Raw genomic sequence first — 21,179 nt, forward strand, 5'->3', positions numbered from 1 at the left:
AGATAAACATACGAAGCATCACGACATTTTCTAAGGAAAAAGAACAACAACAAAGAATATCATTACCTTACGTACCTGAAATCACCAACAAATTAAAAAAAGTCTTCAAAAAACATAACATGGAAATTGTACACAGCAGCAACAACAAATTACAAAATGTAATTGTCAATTTGAAAGACAAAACAAACTTCCTTCAAAAATCTGGAATTAATGAAATCTCATGCAATGAATGTGAAGAAAAGTACATTGGCCAAACAAAAAGAAGCATAGAGGTGAGAATGAAGGAACATTTGTCTAGCATTCAGAAACAACAAACAACAAAATCCGCCGTTGCACTCCATGCACTAGAACATGACCAATTTACACTTTGGAGTATGGACAACGTCAAACTGAAGAAACAGGTCAACGACGCATACAAACTGGACGTCTATGAGAGCATTTATATGTTCTTAAACAGAAGCATATCTATGAACATGATGGAAGCTCCCATATACGCTCCACTATTCAAATGCATCAATCAGTCTACTAATTGACGTTTTAATTTGTATTATTGTTATTGTTTTTTAATTTGTTTTTAATTCTTCTTTCTCTCACGTCCAGCTGGTCCATGACAGATTAAACTTAGTATAACGTGCTCGCTGAGGATGACTAATAGTCGAAATGCATCCAAAAACATTAAGGGGGGTTTCCATAGCATTTTAATGGAAGATGGTTGACTAATTGTTGTATTACTTTTGCAGTTTATAAGATAATCTTATGAAACTTACTTTTTTGAAAAGGTAATAAACGTACGAATATTTTTGCATCATTTAAATTTTAGAAACATTTCTTGTGCGATTTTTATAAGGGTCGAAAATGATTTTTTTCCTGCAAATTTAGATTGAATCAGAATTTTGGTTGGGGCACCGTTGTTTATAAACTTTTTATTTATTTTTTTTTTGTTTTATAATGATTAAATGTGTTTTCATGCACTACGCGAAACAGATTTTTTTTTTTTTTTTTTATTAGAAAAAAAGCTTCGTTAATTTGTTGTAATTTCATGTTTTTTTACTCACTCTTCTTAGAATAACTTTACCGTTTATTAGTGTTTTTAGATGAAACAAAAAGAAAACAATAAGAAAACAATAGGTGAACCCAATAAAATTTCTAAAATTTAATTTGAAGTTAGTTTGAACGGTTAATTTGAAGGAAAGGTGTCATAATGAGAAGTTAATAAAGTTGTTCATGCAACCCGTTTGCCAAAAAAAAATATTTTTTTTATTTACACACTAAAAATTTGATTTTAATAAACCAATATTTGCATTCTGTTTTTGAGGAAGGGGCAGTCAAAGCATCCACAATTTATTTTTATTATTTTTTTTTCATTATATTTCAAATCAGTTTCAAAAAAAAAATATGTTTTTGCTCACAGTATTTTTAATATAAATTGTTGAAAAAGTGTCTATTTTAGCATGTGTGCGTGATGCACACATGCAAATTTAGTTCAAAAGAATGCCACGCATAAGCTGGCGCTGATGAACTCTTTTTTTCTGTTCTTTTCTATTTATTGAAAAAAAACTTGCTCTTGCGCTCTCATTTTCTCGTTATATTTTGTTTTTTTTTTTTTTTTGTGTTTACATAATACTTTTTTTTTGTTTCCTATTTCCTCACTCAGGCAGGCAGAAATCATTCATGAAATTATGAAGATGATGCAGAGAGTAGGTATATAGTAGATATTTTTTGCAAGATCATTATCTTTGGTTTTCAAAAAGGGTTGTTTTGTTCTTGTTGACTCTTGGGTTTTTCCTAACAATTCATTTCGTGTTTATAATATCGCACCCGCTCTTGCGAGTTGACACTTTTTGGTTTTTTTTTTTGTGTCAGCGAAATTCTTTGCGTTGTGTAATATTCACATTGCTCGTGCGGGGATATAGGTAAAGGATTAGATATGTGGTATGCATTTGTTTGTGTGTAAAAATGTGTATTGACATTTGACATGTGCTTGTGCACAATTATTGATTTCCATATTTAGGTTGATTTCTGGGTTGTATTGTTTATTATTATATTACACTCGCGCGAGCGTGCAGGGTTATATAATATAAATATGTCCTTTTGTTTTTCATTGTCTTTGTTTATATGTTGCGGATTCGGTTTTTTTTTTGTAGGTTTGTAGGTATAATAGTTATATTTTCGCGGGTGAATGGGTAAAGGGTTATAGGTATAAGTGTATTTGTGGTTAGAATGCACTTGATGGTATTTATGGAAATAGTTTTGCTACTGAGGAAACAGAAGCAAAAATGTAGCTAATGCCTATCTGAATTTATAAATAAAATATCAGTTTGAAAAAATAGATCATTTGTTTTTCAAAGTGTTGAGCTTGAAAATTATTTTTGAAAACTTCCCTAAACTTTGATTACATAATTGAAAAATTAATTTCAAGGTTTAAAAAAAAGTAACTTATAAGTTATTAATGCTGCCTCAATTTTGTTTCCTAATAATGTAGGTATAAGTAAATAAAAAACAAAATCGATTCAGTTACGAACTGAGTTCATTGCATTGGTGACTTAAAAAAAATCTTTATTAAAAAGGTGTTGAAAGTAAATTGGATTGATATCGAGTCCATCCTCAAACAACATACACATAAGCACCTAAACATTCTATATATTGTAAGTAAATACATTTCCATGTCAGCCGGCACGCGTGAGTGCGAGACAAAAAATTTAGAAGAACAACTCAAAAGTGAGCAAGAACCTGAAAATCAATCCTTCTGCGCATCAGCGCATCTACTCATATTTTTATACAAACTACACAAAGGATACTGTCAAGTATATTATATCAATGCACCCATATAACACATCCTCTACCTGCTTCTCCGCTGAACAACTATTACCCCGTTTGTATGACCGATTTAAAGATCGAATTGAAACTGAATCGAAATTTTGATCCAGGTATATGGAAGTACCAGATCGAGGAATCGAATTGAAATAGAATCGAAAACACAATTTTTCTTTTTAATATATTTGCAGTAAAATAGAAAAATCTAACCAAAAACAAAGTGCAAGTAAAACTAGATATCATTAGACATACACACAGTGAATTTGCAAATAAGAAGACAATCACACACAATTTCCACCATATATTATATCTCGAGTATTCAATTCGTTAGGTATATATGCATATTTTCGATTCGATTCAGCTCCCCGAGTCGGATCGGATCGACAAATCCGGATTCAATTCGATTCAGGTATATATAGACCTAAATCCTGATTCAATTCGGATTCAAATCGCCATACAAACGGGTTATATAATTATTATTATAATGCAAAAAATTTCTCTGATACACAAAAAACTCAAATACCATCCACAACAGCAACATGGAAACAAGTTTCTTTTTCATTTCAAAAATAAATAGGTATACACTCCAGAAATCTTTCATGAAAATATTGAATTTCAAACCAGTTTTCGTCCACAAACCATATCCATATAAAGATCTATGTAGTATACCTACATACATTTGCATGTCACCCCGCACGCGTGAGTGCGATGGCGATCTCACAAAGAGACAATGAATGAAAACCATAACCAACATCCTGAGAGTAAAAAACCAGATAATTCGATGGCGAGAGAGCGAAACACATTCACTAATACACACAAATGCTTTTACATAAGATTTGACTTTGCTGAAAAAGGGAACCCAGTCTTAATTTAATTTGTTAAAAAAATTTTTTGGAAATAAAATTAAAATTTGGCAAAGTCACTAACTGGTGGAACAGAATGCAAAATCGCTTGTGGCAAAGAAAAACGCGCTGGTACAAGATGTCAAAAAAAATCGCTAAAAATTTAGAAAAGATGAACAGAATATGTGGCGCACTAAAATGTCAATTGCCTTGAAAAAAAAAATAATTTTAACTGAGCAACCATATTAGAAACGTCAAAAGTCAAGAAAAGTAAAAGTCGACTCGACTTGTACCACAGCGAATTTCCTTGCCACAACCACAGCTACGTATTCTGGCACCAATACTGGTAGACCAGAATGATGTAGCTGTGGCTTGTGTCGCTGTCAAAGTTAAAAAGTATGAAATTAGTATATTGGTGCCAAAATACGTAGGTGTGGCTGTGGCAAGGAAATTCGCTGTGGTACAAGTCGAGTCGACTTTTACTTCAAGCTACAAGCGCAATGACTTTTGACGTTTCTAATGTGCTTGCTCAGTTAATATTATTTTTTTTTTCAAGGCAATTGACATTTTAGTGCGCCACATAATTGAATCGGTGATTGTTAAAACAACATGAGTGACAAATTTTTTGAAACCACTTTTATAACTGTTTTGCATTGCTTATGGCATAGAGAAAGGAATACCTAGAGACGCGACTTCGGTTGGTTTTTCTCTTCCACCCTACAAGCTGCAATGAGAGGAAAAACTCCACAGTGCTTATATGTGGTAGTTTTCCCGTGCATTTTAAATGGTACCAACACATTCAACTGTGGAGTTGTGCTCAAAACAATTAAAAACAATTTAAGTGCTCAGTAGAGGAATTAATTCATAAAAAAATAATATAATAAATTCAAAACACGAACCTTTTTTTTATTTCTGTACATATTTATTGAAAGGTGGGTGTTTGGAGTGAGCTATTTGACCTATTCAAGTTCATGTACAAACCAAAATCATGTTTAAGTTCAAAGCTTGTGAGGACATCTACTTGTGAAAGGAAGGTTTTAAACGCATTATAGCTTTCACACGTATTCACAGATAGGAAAATAAGAGAGATGTATACCAATTATCTGAAATTAAATTTGCGGGTGTTTTAGGCAAGGGGGGTACGAGTCGGCTCTCTAGATATTCTTTCCTCTATGGCTTATGGGTAGAGCAAAACCAACATGATTTGATATTTGGATCATATAAAATTTCGAGGTTAAAATACGCATTGAGTGCTAAAACAACATATCTCTTCTGCCAATTTTGAAATTGAGTATTAAAACACCTTAAATACTTGATATTAATTTATTTTTACATTCATGGCTGGAAAAACGAAGTAAGTAAACTGTTATTTCCTACAGTTTTTTCGATGATTTACTGTCATTCAGTTGTTCGTGGTCATTTGAGTGGAATTGCATCTTTCAAAATGTTCTAGGTTTTTAAAATATGGATATAAATACAGAAAAATTCTGTGTTGGACGTTCGGCAGTTACAAATGAAAAAACTATAACTAAGGAAAAGTTTTACTATGAACTATTCACTGCATTGCATTAAGAATGTAAGATATTGTAATATTAGTATTGATAATACATCTTGCAATATGTGAAGGACATATTGAATTTAATTTTTATTTTGAATATGAAGTATTATGCTCTGTTATTTTGCCTGAGCATGAAGGTAAAATCTTGAATATCATGCCAATAGAACTCTTAATATAAACTTTTTAAGCAATCAACTTCGAGATTTTGTTCGAGAGTTTTCAAGCGATTAAAACCAGCAAAAAAATTGAAAATCCGAACTTTTATTTTATTTATTTATTTGAAATTTATTTGGCCAATGGCCATTAAGGTCTAAAAGAGATTTACAATTTTTTAAAGTTACATTCAAATTTGTATCAGTAATTTAAGTAAAATAAAAAGCATTTAACATTAAATATTTGATTTTGCATAAATGATTACTTGATTAAATAAAAGATAAAGAATTATTTTCTTATACTCATATATTATATGTTGTTTATTTAACAAACGTTTTCGGGAATTCTTCCCATCTTCAGGTTCAAGCAAATAATAAATATTTTAAATTTAAATTTATATAAAAATCAATTTATCAAATCTCTTAAATTTAAAAAATTTAAGTAATTTTTAAAAAGTATCAAATAAGAATGTATGAATTTTAATTTGGTTTTAATATAAAATAAGATAAATGAATAAATGCGTTTTAGAATTTTGTCTCAAATATGTCTTTAGTTGTAAAGGGTTTCAAAAATGCATGTAAGGAAGATCGTTCAAATAATTTGTTTTTATTCATATTATTTGTACGATGAATATATATTTCTTCGTATGCATTTAATAATTTTGGGTTATTTATTTGTTTTAATAACCGAAAACCTGCTAGGTTATGATTATTGCTAATCATGTGATCAGCTGGTGTTGATTGATCAACTGTTTTAGAGTGGATAGATTTGTAATGTTCTGACCATCTTATTTTAGCCGTTCTTCTCGTTTGACCAATGTAAACTTCATTACAATCTTGACAAATAACGGAATAAATTCCAGATTTGTCAAGAGTGTCAGTCTTGTCTTTTACAGTGCCAATCAAAGTTTTTACTTTATTACCAGTACTGTTCGGTGATAATTTAATTGAATAATTATTAAACACTTTCATCAAAGAATATGTCAACCCTTCTACAAACGTACCACCCATATAGGTAGTAGTAGCTTTTTGTTTATTAGATACTAAAGTTGTTAAGTCTCTTGTTGAAAGTATCAACAGGAACACCAACAAAACCCAACACCAAATTCCCACGGCAATCATAGCAGTCTCAGTATGCTGAGTCACAACAAAATACCTTGACTATAATATTGTGTTATATTAAAGCGCAGTGTCATCAATAGTTTTAATTTTGTTTATTATTTATGTTTTGTCAAGATTGTAATGAAGTTTACATTGGTCAAACGAGAAGAAGGGCTAAAATAAGATGGTCAGAACATTACAAATCTATCCACTCTAAAACAGTTTATCAATCAACACCAGCTGATCACATGATTAGCAATAATCATAACCTAGCAGGTTTTCGGTTATTAAAACAAATAAATAACCCAAAATTATTAAATGCATACGAAGAAATATATATTCATCGTACAAATAATATGAATAAAAACAAATTATTTGAACGATCTTCCTTACATGCATTTTTGAAACCCTTTACAACTAAAGACATATTTGAGACAAAATTCTAAAACGCATTTATTCATTTATCTTATTTTATATTAAAACCAAATTAAAATTCATACATTCTTATTTGATACTTTTTAAAAATTACTTTAATTTTTTAAATTTAAGAGATTTGATAAATTGATTTTTATGTAAATTTAAATTTAAAATATTTAAAATATTTATGTATTATTTGCTTGAACCTGAAGATGGGAAGAATTCCCGAAAACGTTTGTTAAATAAACAACATATAATATACATATGAGTATAAGAAAATAATTCTTTATCTTTTATTTAATGTAAAGACTCATATAGTTTCCAAAAAAAGTAATTTTTTACTTATTCAAATGATTACTTGATTTTTAAAATTGATCTAAATTGTTTATATTTCTTATATTCAGTGGAAGATTATTATATGCTTGTAGTCCCATATAGATTATACTGGATTGTGCTCTTGTCGTTATCGTTCGAATGATGTTGAATTCTTCAATGTTTCGCAAACTATATTGTATATTTCTATTTTCAGGTATTATTGATTTAAGATATTCAGGACACTTATTGTGTTTTATATTGAAAACAAACACCATTGCCATTATGAAAAGTCTTTGATTTATATTTAACCAATTTAATGATTGTAGCATTGCAGTTGAAGAGGAATAACGATCACATTTTAATATAAAACGCATGGCTTTGTTTTGAAGTTTTTGAATTCTAATTTTTTGTGTTATGTTACATGTAAAGAGGAGACTTGCACAGTATTCAAAATGAGGTTTTACAGTCACATTAAAAACTTTTATTGCACTAACTTTTATTGCACTATCTTTTGATATATTTCTTCGGGTTCTTCTAAGAACTCCTAATTTTTGAGATACTTTATTGCATATTAAGTCTATATGTTCATTAAAAGATAATTTATTATCTAGCACAACACCAAGATATTTGATAGATGATACTTCTTCTAAGTTTTGGTTATTGATTAAAATTTGAGAACTTAATTGGGACAGGGAGACAGGTTTATTGAGTATCATAAATTTTGTTTTTGAAGTATTAAGGATAAGTTTATTCATGTTTAGCCACGTAAAAATATTGTTTAAATCACTTTGAATTTGTTCAATCACAGTTTTGATATCTTTTTCACTTAAATAAATTAAACTATCGTCTGCAAATAGGACCAATTGGGAATATTGAACTACTTTTTCCATATCATTGATGTACAGAAGAAAAAGAAGCATTCCTAGGATTGTTCCTTGTGGAACTCCAGTAGCAACTGTTGTAGAGTCTGAAATGTTGTTATTTACAGACGTTTTTTGAGTTCTGTCATATATGAAATTTTTAAACCACTTTCGTTCTGTGTTTCGTATACCATATTTTTCTAATTTGTTTAACAATATTTTGTGGTCAACTGTTTCAAAGGCCCGCTTAAGATCTAAAAACACGGCAACCACACAGTTCTTGTCATCGATTTCTTTTTTCCAATCACTTACAACATAATTAACACAAGTTTCACAAGAATGATTAGAGCGAAAGCCGGAATGGTTGACGGAAAGAATTTTATTATTGTCAAGAAAAAGTTGTAGTTGAGTAGAGGCAATTTTCTCAATCACTTTTTCATAAATTGGGAGCATATTTATGGGACGCAAATCACTGCAGAGAGTTGAGCTTGCCACTTTCTTTTTTGGGAGAATGAGATTCTTTCCATGATTTGGGAAAAAAATCGGAATTGAAAGACGTATTGATAATTCGAACAAAGACGGGACCGACAATTTCTATAGAGTCTTTTAACATTTTTGTGTTCATATAATTAAAATCACTTTTAGTGCTTATCACAGATAGGGTATTGACAATATCATTTGTATCAATCATGTTAAACTTAAAATCTATATTGCACTCATCAACTAAACTACTATAATTACAAAATATCACAGAATTGCTAAGATCACAGATGCTTTTAATAAAAAAGTTATTAAGCTTTTCAGCTATAATTGCATTATTAGTTACATTATCACAGTCTTCGAATTTCACTATAGAAATTTCATCTTTATTTGTCTTTAAAACATGCTTTTTTAATTGTCTCCACATTTCTTTTTGGTTGTTAGCATTTTGTATTTTTTCAGTTATAAAACTTGACTTAGCAAATTCAATTTGTCTTTTGTAGTAGTTTCTATATTGCTGATTAGCTTGCCAGTTGCTTAAGGTATTTGTTGTAACAGCCGTTTTATATAAATTAATTTTTACGTTTTTTGCATATCTAAGTTCAGAATTCCATTCACAGTTTTGATAAGGGAAGGTTCGAGTGATCACCATACTATTAACAACTTTTTTCAATTCTTCAGCAAATTGTTCACTTAGAGTATGTAAATTATAAGAATTATCAGAATTAAAACTAGAGAAGAATTGATTGAGGCTTAGTTCATTTAAAAAATATTCTTTATTGTACTTACAGTAGCTTATAGTTTTTTTTAAATACTCGTTTTTGTTTTGAACACTGTATAGTAACTTCCAAAGCTTCATGATCACTTATTTTAAATTTAGGTTCCACTTTAGCTTTGCAGATATTTCTGTTATTAGTTAGAACATAGTCAATTAGGGTACATGAAGTTGGTGTTATCCTCGTAGGATCTGTATTAAGCATGGAAAGGTTATTATCAGTTATTATTTGTTTTAAACGTTTTGTATAGGTATTGTTCATAGCCCGCCAATCTATATTAAAATCTCCCATTAGTATAAAGTTATTATTGCACTATTGAAGAAAGTCTATCCATTTTTCTAGGTCATCACAGAATTCGATAGATGTCGATAGATGAGATGCACATAAGTATATCACAGCTGTATTTTCATATTGCACTCTAATAATTAAACACCAAAAGTTCATAGCGACAACAAATTTTTTAACAAGAGAACAATTAAACGATTTTTTTGACATAGAAAACTAATCCGCCTGTATGACTAGACTCGCTATCACAGTTGAAAATGTAATAACCATCTAGTTGTATTTCAGCAGGATTATGTTTTTTTGTAAAATGTGTCTCAGTTAGTACTAATATATCACAGCCATATTCACTTATTATTGTTTGAAGGAATTTTTTTCCACACATTCCACTACATATAAGAAAATCTTCATTGCGGCTTATTCTTTTGTTACAGTCTTTACCACTACAGTCTTCCATTTTCACACAGATCAGATAAGAAAAAAAAATAAAAAAAAATTAAACAAAGCGTTAGAATGCAAAAATGTTAACTTTTTATTTCGATTTTCTTATTGATTTTCTTGAGTGAAATTTCATGAAGAAAGGACGTAAAATCGAGTAGCTAAAGAAAAAAGAAGAAATTTGTTGGATAACGCGTCGCGCGTATAACCGAAAATTAAGTGAAGCCACGGAAGTAAATTTTTTAAATTTAATAATTCAAGTGAAATGATAAAAAATACAAATATTTAGTTCAAAAGATTAAAAATTAAAATTAAAAATTAGCGGCATAGCCGTTAATGAGTGAAAGGACAGAGACCTATAATATATAATCGAATAACAGAGCAATACAGTGATAAAAAAAAAAAAAAAAGTATATAACAAAATGAGTGACTGTGTACAGTGCAAAAAACTAATTGGCAGGCAAGAAACCCCCTTTGTGTGCTCTGCTTTCTGCCAAAAAACATTTTGTGGTAAATGCGTAAGCCTGGGACAATATGAAAATAATATTCTTAAGCACAAGAATGTTATGTTTATTTGTGATGATTGCAAAGAATATTTAAGAGTGATAATATTAAAAATGGATGATGTACTAAAAGTCGTAAATGACAACAAAAAAGCGTTAAATGAAATAGAAGATGTGTTAAATGTGGTAAGGGACAATAGAGATGCATTAAAAAAACAAGAAGAAGAAATAAAAGAACTAATGAGTTGTATGAAATTAATAAGAGGAAAAGAGTCAAATAGTGAAACAAAAAAAGTAAACAAACCGAAATCATATGCGGATATAATAACAAAAAATGTACCCCCGATTATGGTGAAGCCTAATAATAATCAAAATTGTGAAAAAACAAAAGAAGATTTAAAAGAAAAAATTAATCCAGCTGAGTTGGCTATACAAATAAGCGGAATTTCTAAAAGTAAAGATGGAACAGTGTTTATTAGATGTGAAGATGAAGAATCTACAAGAAAAATGGAAAGTGAAGTTAAAGAAAAATTAGGTGAACATTATAAAGTAAATGTGCCATCTTTGCATGATCCAAAAATTGTTATAATAGGGGTAGATAAAAATATTTATGAAAATAATCTTATCGAAATTATAAAAAAACAAAATAGAATTGATGGAAATTTAAAAATTATCAAAACTTATAATAATTATAAAGATTCAAATAAATATAACGCTATAGTGGAAATTGAAAAGACTTTATTTAAACGGATTTTAGAAGCGGAAAGACCAAGTTTTAATATTGGATGGAACAAGTGTACAGTGTATGATAAGATAAGTGTGAAAAGATGTTTCAAATGTTGGGGATTTAATCACAATGCTAAAGATTGTACACATAAAATAACATGCCCAAAATGTAATGGTGAGCATAGATTCGAGGACTGCGATAGTGAAATGAGTGAATGTGTGAACTGCTTAATAACTATTCAAAAACTGAATCTTGATATTGATCCGTGCCATGATGCCAGGGATATAAATTGTCCAGTGTATTTGAAAAGAGTTGAAAGAGAGAGGGAGAAAGTTGCATATTAGAAACCAAAGTTTTTTCAATGCATGCAGTTAAATATCCAGGGCCTCATCAACAACTTTAGTGAGCTACAAAATAATATACTTGAAAATAAATTTGATATGGTGGTGTTAACAGAAACTCATATTGGAACAAAAGTGAATAATAAAGAAATAACTTTAAATGCATACCATATAATCAGATGTGAAACGACATCACCACACACTGGTGGTATAGTTATATATTTAAAAGATTGTTTCGAATATCCTACAGTCATTAAAAGTGTACAAATTGGGTTGATGGCGTGGGTGTTATTAATAAAAGTGGAGATTGAAAATAAATCAGTAGTTTCTAACTTTATACAGATCACCTAGTACTTCAATTAGAGAATTTTGTAACTGCATCTGTGATTGGTTTGATCAACTACCTGATAAAAACATATTAATACCATGCGATTTTAACAAAAACTGGCTTGAAGAAAGTATTTATAAAAGAGAGTTAGAGTGTTTATTTAGTGAAAAACTATGTAAACAATTGGTTAATGACCCAACTAGGATAACCACTACCTCAAGTTCTTTAATAGATTATGTGGTAACGGATATAAACAATTGTGAAGCAAAAGTTGAAAATAAAATAAAAATAAGTGATCATGAGACGGTTATATTTAAAATCAATATAAAACGTGAAATACAGCATTACTTACCAAAAAAGATAAAATTTGTAAAATACAACAGTTTTCATTTTGTACAAGCAATACGAAGAAGTGCAATAAATCAGATTAGTATCTCAACTCAGGGCAATGAATTCATGAGTGATATTTTTGAAGAAGAAATGTTAAAAATTATTCAAAGTTTTGTAATTGAAAGAACTATTAATAACAATGTACAAAAGTGGTTCAATAATGATTTAAGTAGACTAAAATCCCAAAAAGTTCAAAGTCATTTAAAATTTTTAATGACAAAACAAGATGAAGACTGGAAAGTGTATAAAAAAATAAGGAACGATTACAAAAAAAATCTAAGAAAAACAGAGTGTGAATACATAAAAAATAAAATTAATGGTGCTAACGATCAGAAAACAATGTGGAAGTATATCAAGTCACTAGTTTTAGGAAATGATAAAATAGAGACAAATGTTATTGAATTTGATGGAACTAAAACCAGAGGCAATAAACTAATTGCTAATAAATTTAACGAATATTTTGTGAAAAGTGTAAAAGAAATAAATGATAACATTCCAATTGAACCATGGTTGAATAGTGTAGAGAATTCTGAAAACAATTTTAAGTTTAAAACCTTAGATTCAATAGAAGAACTTTGGAAAATAATAGACACAATCCCGGAAAAAAGTGATTTTAATTTTATGAGCAAAAAAATGTTAAAGGACAGTTTTAACTGGGTGGGTCCAGCCCTTTTAAACATTGTAAATTATTCACTAACAAACGGGATCTTCCCTAAAAATTGGAAGAACTCAGTTATAGTTCCTGTGCCTAAAGTGAATAACTCAAACAAGTGTGAAAATTTTAGACCAGTTAATATGCTTCCATTGCATGAGAAAATTCTTGAAAAAGTGGTGAAAGTACAACTTGAGAAATACATAGAAGATAATAATATACTTATGGAAGAAAAATCAGGATTTAGGCAGAAACATTCATGTGAATCTGCGTTAAACTTCGTAATAGCTGACTGGAAAGAGAAACTACATGCTAAGAAGAAAATTGCATCTGTGTTCTTAGACTTCAAAAGAGCTTTCGAAACAGTTGATAGAAAAATATTATTGAAAAAACTATTTCAATACGGTATAAAAGGAGTTGAACATGAATGGTTCCAATCATATCTGGAGGGACGTACACAAACAGTGAAATTCAACGATGAAGTATCTGATCCCATCGAATCAGAGTTGGGAGTTCCTCAGGGATCTATATTGGGACCGCTGCTGTTCTTGCTGTACATTAATGATGTGAAAAAAGTGATAAAGTATAGTAAAATAAAATTTTTTGCCGATGATGGACTCTTATACATTGATGAAAATGATTTTGATGGTTGTTTAAGAAAACTTTGTGAAGAATTAAAAAACATAAAAAGTTATTTGAATATGAACAAACTTAAGCTAAACATTGAAAAAACTAAAATAATGTTGTTACCTGAAAATAATACGATAAATCAAGTAGAAGAATTTGAATGTGTCAATGAAATAAAATATTTAGGAGTCATAATGGACTGTAAACTTAGTTTTAAAAAACATTTCGAATATATATCTAAAAAAAATTGCCCAAAAAATCGTTTTTTTTCGTTGTATAAGAAAAAAGCTATGTATTCCAATGGCAATTAAAATTTATAATACTATAGTAAGACCCCACTTTGAGTATTGTCCAACAATACTATTGTTGGGATCTTCAAGTATGCTGGATAACCTACAAAAGTTACAAAATAAAGCTATGCGTTCAATTTTATGTTGTAATAGATATACTTCCATTCGAAGCATGTTAGATACACTTAGGTGGTTAAATATTAAACAGAGAATTGTAATCAGTACTCTTTTATTTATTTTCAAAATAAAAAACAATATGTTGCCGAATTATTTAAGTAGAAAATTAACAACAAGAGGTAATTTACAACCATATAACTTAAGAAATAACAATAACTTAAATGTGCAATTATTTAGAAATTCAAAATCGCAAAATATGTTATTTGATAAAGGCATACAAATTTTTAATGAACTTCCTAATTATGTAAAAAATGAAACAAATATTACAAAATTTAAGAAAAATGTTATAATATATTGTAAAAATAATTATTAAATTTAAATTAAAAACTTTAATGTATATATATAAATGTATAAAATTCTAATAATAGCGAACTTAGCTAAATAAAATTTTTCTAATCTAATCTAATTTTAATATTTCAAAAAGTGCTGACGTTAGAAAGTACACTTTTTTATCAGTTTAGTAGTGTTTTATGAATTTATTTGAACTATTAAATGAAATAAATATAAAAATTCAGAAAAGCAAAATTTGTTCAACTATAAAAAAACACGTACACTGCCGCTCATCTGAATAGGTTCACATTTTAGTTCATCTTACTCTTAGCCTGTCTTGGTATTTAATGCTATGGCACATCTTTTTTATAAATGTAACGAGAGAACATCTTTAGGCGCATAGTTTAGGAGAAAAAAAATTGTCTTGGGGCCTACCGTTCTTCTCACACGGTACCTAGACCAAATCTAGTCAAAAAATCAAGCACATTTTTTGGCTCATCTGAATAGGTTCAAAAGCAAAAAATGTTAATAAATGATGAGTTGCATGGGTCTGTTGGACTCAAAATTGTGTCTGTAAATAAATCTGATTGTGTATAACCTGTAAGGATGAAAACGGGTCGTGCAAAAATCTTTAGGCGCGAAAAAAATGGGGAAAATAAAAGAAGTCTTTGAATCAGCCCGAAACCAAAGATGCATTGAGACAAAAACAAACGCAAGTTAAAATTTAGTAAGCAGTTATTTGCGCAATATCCAAGGGTATAAAAACAACATTAAAAGTCGATGCAACTCAGTCACAACATGGCCCGATAGATGTGCAATGATCAGAACAGCATGACTTTGCGCTAAAAATTAAGCCGAAAACCGGTATAAAATGCAGTTAATGACGGCAAAACGGGTTGTCAGAAGTGGTAAACATTTGAGAAGAACAAATCTTCGCAAAAATTACCACTTTATAAACCACGAAAAGAAACTCGCCGACAATAGTAAAAAAAAAAACTGTGTTACAAATTGCAGATCGAAAGTTTTGTAGAAGGAAATAGCTTTGCACTTAATGACACTGCCTTCACAGTTATCTAAACACATTAAAATAATGGTTCTCTCTACGAAGGTCATAAAAATAGGAATTTAGCCCTCAGTGCCCACTAAATTCATTTTTTTTCCTTTGAAAAATCACCGGTTGCAAATTCGACTTTCACGACATATTTTTTTTTTTTTTTATTGTAGGCGAGTTTCTTTTCGTGGTTTGTAAAGTGGTAATTTTTGCGAAGATTTGTTCTTCTCAAATGTTTACCACTTCTGACAACCCGTTTTGCCGTCGTTAAACTGCATTTTATACCGGTTTTCGGCTTAATTTTTAGCGCAAAGTCATGCTGTTCTGATCATTGCACATCTATCGGGCCATGTTGTGACTGAGTTGCATCGACTTTTAATGTTGTTTTTATACCCTTGGATATTGCGCAAATAACTGCTTACTAAATTTTAACTTGCGTTTGTTTTTGTCTCAATGCATCTTTGGTTTCGGGCTGATTCAAAGACTTCTTTTATTTTCCCCATTTTTTTCGCGCCTAAAGATTTTTTCACGACCCGTTTTCATCCTTACAGGTTATACACAATCAGATTTATTTACAGACACAATTTTGAGTCCAACAGACCCATGCAACTCATCATTTATAAACATTTTTTGCTTTTGAACCTATTCAGATGAGCCAAAAAATATGCTCGATTTTTTGACTAGATTTGGTCTAGGTACCGTGTGAGAAGAACGGTAGGCCCCAAGACAATTTTTTTTTCTCCTAAACTAAGCGCATAAAGATGTTCTCTCGTTACATATATAAAAAAGATGTGCCATTGCATTAAATACCAAGACAGGCTAAGAGTAAGATGAACTAAAATGTGAACCTATTCAGATGAGCGGCAGTGTAACTGTTCTCTTAAAAGGCTGTTAATTTGGGTTCTATTGGTTTGATATTCAAGATCAAGGTCTTCAAACTCAGGGAAAATTACAAACCATAATATTTTTCACTTCAAATAAACATTAAAATTACATCAATGAGACAATCAATAAAAAGTGTTAAATTCAAAAATGCATTTTATACTATTTTGAAGTACCTACGTCACAAGGATAAAACTTTTGCACAATATTAGTACGACTTTACTACGTCAAAAATAACAAATTCATTGCTGGCCGTGGAACGTCCACTTTCGCCTTTTTGTTTAATGTTCAAGTTTTTTAATATGTATTAACAAAATTGCTGAATTGTAATAGTCTTTTATTCATTTCCATTAAATTTGCTAATACTTTGGATGTAAAATGAGTGTCAAAACAACATTATTTTCAAGTAATTAAGTGGTTTTGATTCCCAACAAAACGTTGGGTGTTACAACAACATATAACAAATATTTATTTTTTGTTAAATCTTCTTTAATAAAGATATTTTTTTAAAACTTTTAGTTGGTTTCAACTCTCAACAAGGCCTCTAAACCGAATTTAAAGCTAAAATTGTCAATACGGCCGCGTAGTCAAAAATACAGTTTTTTGTCTCTCCTGAAAAAAATAAAAAATGTTACTTATGTTGTTTTAACAATCACCGATTCAATTTTGTTCATCTTTTCTACATTTTCAGCGATTTTATTTGACATCTTGTACCACGGCGTTTTTCTTTGCCACAAGCGAATTTCCATTCTGTTCAGCCAGATATACTAATTTTATACTTTTTAACTTTGACAGCGCCACAAGACACAGCCACAGCTACATCATTCTGGTCCGCCAGTAAGGTGCTTTTTACTCTTTTAATTTAAATATTATTATTCCATTGATATACACTCAAAATGTTTTATTTCTTTCTCATTTTTCATTCTTTATTTCCAGTTTTTGATTGTTTATTTAAAAAAAAAAAAATTGCTAATCCTTCTGTGAAAAATTTAACCTCTGAAGATAAAAATTTAACCGGGTCCCAGAGCCCATTAAATCTTTGACAACTGAAAATTTGTTTATTCACCTCAATAGTGTCGAAAATTAAACAGAGGTTAAATATTTAACCTAATTCACACACGGCACACGGTAACGTATTCGAATGCGATAAAAGAATGTAAAAAAAAAAACAGATGTAAAATCAAAAAGTAATGTGGAATTCCTTTCAATTTTTATGTGGAATTCCTTTCAATTTTTAGATTTTGGTGTTGAAAAGGAATACGAAAACAGACCGAATTCATTTTGCCATTGTGTGTGTGTCATTTGACAACAATTTTTACACGAACGTCAAGCTGAAATCAAAACAATTTCTGCAAAATAAAACCAGAGATTCCATTAATCAATAATTTTGTTTATTTTCTTCGGTAATATAAATTTAATTTAGTCAAAATCAATAGGAAATTGCAGATATTGTTAAGATCTGATTGGAGATGAAGTAGAAGGTTAATTATTTTGGCCGTATACTGTGGTTTTACAGAGAAAAAATTTCCTGAAGACAATCACGGGAAGAAAAGTCACAGTAATTTGACTTTTTCACAAGAACTATGCCATATATATATATATTTGATCGCACATTGTTTTTTTTTTATTTGCATATATCACATTTTCCGCAAAAAAATACGATATTCGATTATAATTTACTCTTTATTTGAAGTGACTACAGTCAATAAAGCCAGGACCTGATGCCTTCAAGAACATCAACGGAATAGTTGGACAGAAGTCACCAATGCTGAAAGTCATAAATAGCAACAATGGAGAAGCAACGACATCGCAGGAAAAAGCAGAAGCATTTGCAGCCCACTTGGAAAGTAACTTCACACCGAACCCTTTCATAATCCCGGTCTTCTTAGAGGAATTCGAAGCATCCATCTAAAGGACCTTATTATCTAACAACGATAAAACAACTTTCAGTGACTCCAGTGATCCAACTGATAGCCCAAACCTGAGTATCCAGAAGAGATTGTCGAAATAATTAACCTATCCAAACCGAAAAAATCAGCTGAACTGGATGGCATCTCCAACTTCATCATAAAGTAGCTCCAGCAAACAGTCATAATCTTCTTAGCTATCATCCTCAACAACTGCATAAACAACTGCTACTTCCCACAGAAATGGAAAACTGCAAGAATCGTGGATTCCTAAGAAAGGTGCTAGGAACATCATCTCCAATCTTTCTTCTCAACAATCTTAGTAAGCACTTGGAAAAGCTGACACTCAGAAAGCTGAAGAAATTTTGCACCGATAACAACATCATCCCAGACAAGCAGTTTGGTTTTGCACATAATTTCAATGGACAACGAAGAAGCAGTTAACTTTTACGCCGACACGCAGTCGGCATACTACCGTGGCTAAACGCCAAACAACTCTACAACTGGACATCCGGGTCTGAACAACCTGAGGACAACCTAGTCAGCAGCTTTTCAAATTAAGTTTATCCATGTATAATATATATTTATATTTTATAACTTAGTCATTGGCTGTGTTCCTTGGGGCTCAGCAAAGTACTTTTTAGTACTTCTGAATCCATTCAAAGACACTTTTTCTATAGAAGAAATGGAGTTGACAACCAGAAGTACTTAGCAGTAGATATTTAACGCCAAAGGAACAAACCTATTGTATAAAGTTAGGCCACCTCCGTGCCAACAAAATTTTGTATCAATCAATGTACAGTGCCGCTTACTTGAATAGCACCCCTTTTTTTTTTAGTTATAAGTGCATATAATTCCTGTCTCTTAATACCAAAATGATCAATGGCTTTAACTATTATTGTCATGATATGCTAAAGAAGGGCCATGCACTTAACTGAAATCAGCTTTAAATTACTAAAAGACATCGGAGAACATTTCTGCATTTCTACCTTCTTTGATTTGCACTCGAAAACTAAAAAAAAAAAAGCGGATGTGCTATCACTTGAATAGCACATCCGCCAGAATAGGAGCACTTTTTTCAGAGTTGTTCCGCAAAAAATTGCAAAATTTAACTAACGGGTCATTGAAAATGAATGATTTCGCTCACAGAGAGAGTGCATAAGGGGACATACCAAAAAGTAAAATATTGATCATTTTGGTATTAAGAGACAGGAATTATATGCACTTATAACAAAAAAAAAAAAGGTGTGCTATTCAAGTGAGCGGCACTGTATTTTAGAAATAAGTTAATTTTAAGTCAATTGTAAATAACAAGTTCAATAAACTAAATTTAATTGCGTGTTCAAATCTGTGAAAATCCCTAAAAAAAGAGGGATTGAAAAAATGTGCTGCGAATTTTGTTTCCATGGAACATGAGTTTCAAAAAATAATTCGCTTCGAGATCGCCGAAAATTCGACTTTTTCATTGAATGGAATTCGACACAACTAACATTATAAGCCTCAATAAAGATTTTATTCATTGATCTAATTCATTTAACTGAACAAACCATCAGTCTGTACACAGATTTATATCAAAAATAAACTGATTTTTTACCAATGGAGAACCGCATTAGACTAGAAAGAAAGTGGTTTTCTTAAGTACCTCAAGTGTTCGTTTCTTCACTGAATTAACATTTGGGTCCTCTTCAAGTGCCTGTAATTCACCGTTATTAGTTGATCTTAGGCCAGAAATTATTGATTTAGAATCCTTGCTGACGTTTTCGCCGTCGTCATTACAAGCTTCAGCATTGCTCAATTTCGGAAGAGCATCAACTTGTGAGGATCGTCGTGTCCTTCTTGGGCGCTTTAAAACTGCAGGAGACTGAACGACGTCCATAGATTTTTTCCGTTCACTTCGACGCCGCATCATACAAAGATTTATACTTGTGGTAACTCAAGCGTTAAGTTTTTTAAGAACTAGAATTCGCTTATTAGGCTGAGCTTTTCTTGAAATAAGATTTATTTTTACGTCACAGCTGTCTTCAATATAAAGTAAATAATATTTAAAACAAAGTATATTTGATACTCGATATATAAGGACCGACTTTCGCAAAAGAAGCAATTGCAAATGCCTTGGCAACCATTTTGTACACATTTTTCGTTTTTAGCCATACGTTTATATGACCGGATTTGAGGGTCGGATTAAATCCGACCCTTCAAGCAAGAAAACGGAGTTCAGAAAAGACATTCCAACCTCCGACCGAGAAAAACGGGGTTGCACTCACACACTTGCAACTTTTTGTGTATGAACACAAAGTCGAAGGAGAAATAGTGGTGAAAAAAACCAATACATATAAAATCGGCTCCGCGGTAATTATATTTTCCATACTAATTTGAGCCGCCTTCGGACCCGTTTCTGAGCCGAAGACGGAGTCAGCTCCACCTGAGGCGGAGCGGATTCGAACCGAGGTCGGACTCGTTTGCTTGAAGGGGAGCTGGAATTTCCTTTCAAGCACGAAAACGGAGTTCTGTTTGATTACCCCATTTGGATACGCCGTTTTACTCACACTTCTTTTACAACTTTTTGTGTATGAACACAAAAGTCGAAGTCAGCTATTACACGAAGCCTCAAGAGGATTCCCTTCAAGCAAACAAGTCCGACATTGGTGCGACCTAACTACGAAACGGGTCCCACGGTGCCTCAAATTAGTACGGAAATTATAATCACCGCGAAGCCGATTGCATATGTATTGGTGAGGGGGAAATTCACCACTCCGAGAAAACGGAGCCCGAAGCGGAGCGGAAAACGGAATGGAAAAAAAATGGCGCTTGACATTTCGCTGCCTCAAAACTATAATGTTCTATGTTTCAAAAAAATGTTTCGAAAAAATCGACTTCAAAGTTTGGAGTATCAGAATTTCACCCTTTATTTATGTATTTTTGCGTGAAAATAGAAAATTAACTACCGTAGCAGGATAATCTATCAATTCAAATGCTAAAATTTCTTTTTTGATGCTGGA

At 31.0% G+C, this 21,179-nt stretch overlaps 1 protein-coding gene across 2 annotated transcripts in view; it reads right to left on the reverse strand.

Moving 5' to 3' along the window:
- The window catches only part of LOC129907049 (apoptotic chromatin condensation inducer in the nucleus), a 117,295-nt gene extending 96,982 nt beyond the window's left edge, over window positions 1-20,313 (reverse strand). For both annotated transcript variants that reach the window (XM_055983089.1, XM_055983088.1), the window contains exon 1: window positions 19,823-20,313. In XM_055983089.1, coding sequence (XP_055839064.1) covers window positions 19,823-20,089 — 267 coding nt within the window. In that variant the 5' untranslated portion in view covers window positions 20,090-20,313. The remainder of the gene's footprint in view (window positions 1-19,822) is intronic.
- Between the last annotated feature and the right edge of the window lie 866 nt (window positions 20,314-21,179).

This window comes from Episyrphus balteatus, chromosome 1 (genome assembly GCF_945859705.1).
Source record: "Episyrphus balteatus chromosome 1, idEpiBalt1.1, whole genome shotgun sequence".
Lineage (NCBI taxonomy): Eukaryota > Metazoa > Arthropoda > Insecta > Diptera > Syrphidae > Episyrphus > Episyrphus balteatus.